Raw genomic sequence first — 6,523 nt, 5'->3', positions numbered from 1 at the left:
CTAAGAGCTCGATGCAGTTCACAATTCTAGTATTAATCGTAGCATTTTTTAAAACCCTTGGTGAGTTGCAAAGTGTCTCTCGTATGACACATTTAAAAACGTGTAGGAGTTGGTCTACTAGGGGGTGGTTGTGAGTGTACCTTTTGTCATTAACTAAGCATTTTATAAGAATATAACATGGATTGTGGAAATCTCATAGCTTTAATTAACTAAACATTGTATGAAGTTACAAGTGTGAGACATCACACAAATTTAGTGGGATTAAATATTGTTGTAATTATTAATCATTATAATTTTGAATTATTTATTTTAAAATTGTATTATTTTAATTATATTTATGTAATATTAACTTTAATTCTTACTTGAATAAAATAATATAAATTTATAGTGAAGATATATATTTTCCTTAAACATATAATCTTAATTTAATTGAAAAATCTATATAATTATAATTGTAATAATTAAATTAATTTTAAACTTAATTATTGATTATTGGTTAAAGATTATATTATTTTAATTATATTTATAATTATAACTGATCTTCATAAAATAACTATTAATAATTATAGAAGTGAAAATAAGCATTTTTGAATAAATTAAAAATATTTAAATTTATAATTAAAATTAAAATTAAATTCTATATATTAAATGAATAAAAAATTATAATTTTCAAAATGTGTTTAAAAATAGAATGATTTTATTTAAACAAATACATACAAAATTATAGTTATAAAGAGACGACCAAACCATTATATAACCACTAAAGTGAAGAAATCAGGGGTCTCGCGAGGAGTGAGATCACACAACTAGAGAATTGGTTGACAAAAAGGACCAAAACATAGATAATAACCCGATCCTAAAAACCAAACTACACTAAAGACTAAACTAAAAGCTGAGAAAACAAAAAGGAACAACCACACCACCCATCGAAGACACAAATCAATGGTCTATTGGTTTATATCTTTTCATTTTTCTAGTCTTGATTCACCACTTTCACCTTCTCATAGAAGGGGAGCCTCTTATTCAAACTTCTGCCTGAAGAAACAATAAGGGATTCTGACATAACTTTAACCCTTGATATCGATGGCTCCATCCGAGTAGTAGGAGATGATTCCATATGTCATTTCTTCTTAGCATGTCTTCTTTCAATTTCCTCCTGAATGAACTAGAGCATCGTAGAGATTTTTTGCGTTTTTTTATGGCTATCATCTCTAGTATCTTCCTTTTGAGGGTCATTAGACTAGGAAATGGACAAAAATGCTAGTAAGTGAAATTTATCTTCACACCATAGCTAAGGTGGTTGAGTATAGGGAAGAGCTAGGAGTGGAACCCTTTGAGTCTATCGCTAAGAGTAATTTACTTCATTAGGAGTAGCACGAACTCTTTCCAAATCCGAAGAAAATTTTGGCATGGAGTATAATTTGAGCAAATATATATTACTACATATTTTTATGAAAATGCCTTGAAATTCATATATTCAAGCTAATTGACAAATCTACATGAAGAAGAACTCCAATACATATTAATCTTGTGCTTAATTTATGTACATTATAATGCATTACATGTTTATTTTTTAAAGTGAATAGTTGTGATATAAATCAACAATCCGGTTTTATGAAGTATTGTGCCTCTAGTCATCATATTTGTAAGTAAATTGCTCTTTCATTTTCTTGTGTGTTATCAGAATTGTATAATTTTTTTTACTAATATGATGTTATTTTTGTGTATAAGTATGATATGAATTGTTATAATGCATGATCTCGTATAATGTATGTGTATAACATTTGCACAATTTTATATTGTTATAAGACATGTTATGCATGTGTTCTGAATATTTTGATCAACATTTTTAAACTCAATTTTTGTATTTTAGGTATGACAATTCAACCATATTTAAGTGTATTGTAATAATAAATGAACATTAAACATTCATGAAATAATGCATCTACTAATTACTATGGAGTAAAATATACTTATTATTACGGTATTGTTCTGGTATTATAGTGAAGCAGAGTGGACGTTGGGTGAGGTACTATAGGCGACAATACGGTGAATAAACAACAATTAGCAAGCAACTAACCATCGCAGTTCTCACTAGCAATTCCAAGCCTAGACCCTGCGACATCATGAACGATTCGCATCTTCTGCTGCTGATAGTTCCCAAATATTGACAATACATTGTCCCCCCCTCCCGGAGGAAGAGCGAAAGCAAGGCACAACACAGAGCCCTCCTCATTCTCGGGGATTAAAGTGTTTTCCATAGGCAGAGTCAAGCCCAGACCATCATCAAAATGCAACGTGATGAGAGGAAACTCGAACTCGCTGGACGGTTTGTTGTAACACGTATCAAAAAGTTGTGTGGGACTAGCCATGGTCAGATTAGAGAGCTGACGGCGGAAAGAATCTCGCATGGCATTGTAAGCAGGCTCCACTAACCGAGTGATAACTGTTCCCGAGTCTATGATAGTCCCTCTTCCCGTCGACTGATCCAAGTTCAGTGTCCCCGCTGGGATGGAAACAAGCTCTTCTCCCACAGAGATTCCATTTAACCCCACATAATAGAAGGAAGGGTACCTAGCGCTGGACAAGAGAGGCGTGAACTTCAAGCCCTGCGCCGAAAGAGCTCCTTTCCCCAGCAGGAGAGACCCTGAGAAAGCAGAGGACCTCAGGGAGGGAAGGCAATAAGAAAACACACTGTCATATAACGTGGCCGTCTGAGAAACAAAGGAGAGAGGATTTCTCCCAAACCCAACCAAGCCGGGCGCCCTCTGGATGAGTCCCCTCGCCGCATTCGCACATCCGAACACAAAATTTTCTACCCGCTCAGAGCCCACAGAGAGCGTCTCGGACGACAAGAGCTCGTCTACCTGCGATTGGTCGCCGTATCGCTGAGTACGGCTACAGTTGACACTGTTATCATTGTTCGTACAGACGCGCAGAAGCTGACACTGCTGAGAAGCGCAGGTGAGGTACTTATACGTAGGCGACTTGGATGGCTCAAACAATTGTTGCTTACTTGAGCAACCCGAGCATGGGTTGCACGGAATCCAAGCGATATTGCTGCCGGTATCGAGGACAGTGTAGAAGCTCTGCGCAGGAGTGCCGAAACCCAGCTTGATAATGTAGTTTGACGAGCTGATAGCCTGTCCCGAAGCCAGCGGGATGTCCGCGTCCTCTTGGGGATTAACCATACTTTTCCCGGCGCTCCATCCCCCTTTCACCATTGCTCTGTAGCGCTGAGTGTCACCTTTAATTGACTCGGATACCGCTGTCCACCATGATGAATTGAGGCGGCGGAACGGAGAACACTTGCCCTGAATGTGCAACACGCTCAAACTTGATGTTTCTAATTCACCCGCAGAGCAGTTCTTGTTATTCTCTGCATCTTTCCAGGTGAATGATGCAAGGTTTACTCTGGCAAACTTACTGTTTTCTGCGCACACAGAAACGAGTAATAGAAAAGACACTAGGACTGGGCATAGACGCCTTGCCATTGTCGTCTGTGAGAAGCACAGGCAATGAGCAAACATTCGCAAGATGACCATATTTATATATGTGAAATGGAGAAAGTATCGCTTAGCTTGGCTTCTGGCTCTCCTTCTACTTGATTTGACTGCTATTAATGGACGCAATTTCCGCGTCGTTTCTTCTCCTTTATGACTTGACTCCAATTTATGTTTGGAATTTGGTCGTCGTCTGTCCTTGTATTTGACTGGACTCCACTAAATGGGCAATTGCTACGCAGCGGACAAAACGGCCCGCCCGTGCCATGCCTTCCCATCCTCATCCCCATCCCCATCTCCCATGCCATCACCGTCCACTCAAACTCACTCGGGAAACGAAATGCTCGAGGTGACCGTCCACTCAAACTCACTCGGGAAACGAAATGCTCGTGTTACCTCGACTGCTGTGCTGACTACCCCGTGCTGCCGTGAAAAGGAAGGAGCTATTTTTTAATCTTTATTTTTTATTTGTTCATTTTTATATGAAGTATTATCATTTTATTTGTTTTTTTTATATGAATTTTTAAATGTCTAATTTTTTTAATAAAAACTATATAAAAGAATTTTATATGTTATTTTTTTATTGCTTTATAAACATGTATAATTTTTTTAATTTAATTATATAAAATTTTTATTGCTATAAAATTTACTTAAAATTATAATGCTTAAATTTTAACTAAATTTATAAAATTATAATGTTTAAATTTTAAGTATCATTATAAAACTAATTTTAAGTAAATTTTTTTAGTAATTTATTAAAGAAATAATTTTAAAATTTACTTTAACTTATAATATTACTACAAAAATTTACTTAAAATTATAATGCTTAAATTTTAAGTAAATCTATAAAATTAATTTTAAGTAAATTTTTATAGTAATTTTTTCATAATTGTTTATAAAATTAATTTTAAGTAAATTTTTATAGTAATTTTTTCATAATTGTTTATTTTTAAAACATCTATAAAATTTACTTAAAATTAGTTTTATAATGATACTTAAAATTTAAACATTATAATTTTATAAATTTACTTAAAATTTAAGCATTATAATTTTAAGTAAATTTTATAGCAATAAAATATTTATATAATTAAATTAAAAAAATTATACATGTTTATAAAGCAATAAAAAAAATAACATATAAAATTCTTTTATATAGTTTTTATTAAAAAAATTAGACATTTAAAAATTCATATAAAAAAACAAATAAAATGATAATACTTCATATAAAAATGAACAAATAAAAAATAAAGATTAAAAAATAGCTCCTTCCTTTTCACGGCAACACGGGGTAGTCAGCACAGCAGTCGAGGTAACACGAGCATTTCGTTTCCCGAGTGAGTTTGAGTGGACGGTGATGGCATGGGAGATGGGGATGGGGATGGGGATGGGAAGGCATGGCACGGGCGGGCCATTTTGTCCGCTGCGTAGCCATTGCCGGTTCACTATTCTCCAATGGTTATGCTCGCCTTTTCCGCAATCAGAACTTTCCTTTCTCCTTCCTCGTGGGTTCACTATTCTCCAATAGTCGTCTGTTTTATGCCAGATGTTTCTCTGGCTTGGCTCCGGTTTCACACCAGGTAGTCAGAGATTTTTTATTTTATTTCACTATGATTGTGGAATTGATTATCTTTTTAATTGCAATCAATCAATCAACGCATACATTATCAATTATTGTTTGATTTGAAGTATAAATTTTTTAGATTAACCATAAATTAAGTTATTTAGATAAATGCAAGCAATTATGTATAATTATTATAGATTAAATTATTAAGATTAATAAATATATAATGAATAATTAAAGAATTAAATATAAAAGATAGATGCATTTAATTTTGGAAGTAAATATGTAATCAATGTTTAATTTAGAGTAATAAATATATAATGAATATTTACAAATTAAATATACAAGATAGATACACTTAAAGTTGAAAATGGTCAATATAAATATAATTTTTCAATTTAGTTTTTCTAAAAGTAAGATTTATATTTTGAATAGTAATTTAATATTTGATAAATATTAGAGAAGAGTTTTAATTGTTAAATTGTTTTGGAAAAAAGGTCAAATAAAATTTTGAACAAAATAACAACAAAAACAATTTGATTTTTTCTATTATATAGATAACTTAAAATTTTAGTGTATGGAAAAAATATTCATTGAATAGTTTGTTTTTAATTAATATTTAAAGTAAAATTTAATCAAATATCACAATTTTAAAAGAAAGTCAATTTTTGTTTAAATTTTTATCATTGAAAAAATTTATACCTCAGATTAATAATCTTTTTAAAACTATCATTAAATTAATAAATATATATTAAAAAAAAAAAAAATTAAATCAGATTTCCATGAAAACCCTCTTGCTTGTACACAACTATATAATTAGTTTTTAGTAAAAATATTTTCATGTGAAAAGGTTTGAAGCTATATCAATTACTCCGAGTATAATAAGATAAGAATATGATTACTCCATTTAAAAAAGTGAGATCAGGAATAGTTGCCGACATAGACAAAAGATTCTTTATATAAGAAAGAGAAAGATGAAAGAAAATAAGGATTGCAGTGTGTACAGAGTGTAGCGTATGACGAACTCCATGCTACGTCATACACGTTCTAGATTTGTGGAGGTTCCCACGTGAAAACGCATGGCACAAATATAGGACAATGTCTGGTCACTAGTTATTACAGATCGACAACAGCTATTATCCATACAAAATGTGACTAGGTTATAAAAGTATGGCAACATACTGATGATTGAATAGTGGGTGTTCTTTATTGAATAATTTTATTGAATAATTTTTAGACTGTAATCTTATTGAAAGATCCAATAGGATACAAGACATTTGAAGGATCTATTTGCAACAATCTTTATATTTGTATCAATCGGTAAGTTGGATTTTGTAGATAAATTGTCAAGAGACGGAGAAACTTCTAAGAGGATATGTCATTTTTCATTAAATATATATGGAATTACAAAATATTTGTTGGTTTGACTCTATTGGAATTGATCTATTGTATTGTCTTT

General features: G+C 32.1%; 1 protein-coding gene across 1 annotated transcript; it reads right to left on the bottom strand.

The window, feature by feature from the left end:
- Positions 1-1,959: 1,959 nt before the first annotated feature.
- LOC131048263 (aspartyl protease AED3-like) lies at positions 1,960-3,557 on the bottom strand. Its single transcript, XM_057982158.2, has one exon. The coding sequence runs from the start codon at positions 3,543-3,545 to the stop codon at positions 2,076-2,078; it is 1,470 nt and encodes a 489-aa protein (XP_057838141.2). The 5' UTR covers positions 3,546-3,557; the 3' UTR covers positions 1,960-2,075.
- Between the last annotated feature and the right edge of the window lie 2,966 nt (positions 3,558-6,523).

Source organism: Cryptomeria japonica, chromosome 3, assembly GCF_030272615.1.
Source record: "Cryptomeria japonica chromosome 3, Sugi_1.0, whole genome shotgun sequence".
Classification (NCBI taxonomy): Eukaryota; Viridiplantae; Streptophyta; class Pinopsida; order Cupressales; family Cupressaceae; genus Cryptomeria; species Cryptomeria japonica.
This window is presented reverse-complemented; position numbering and strand designations above follow the sequence as displayed.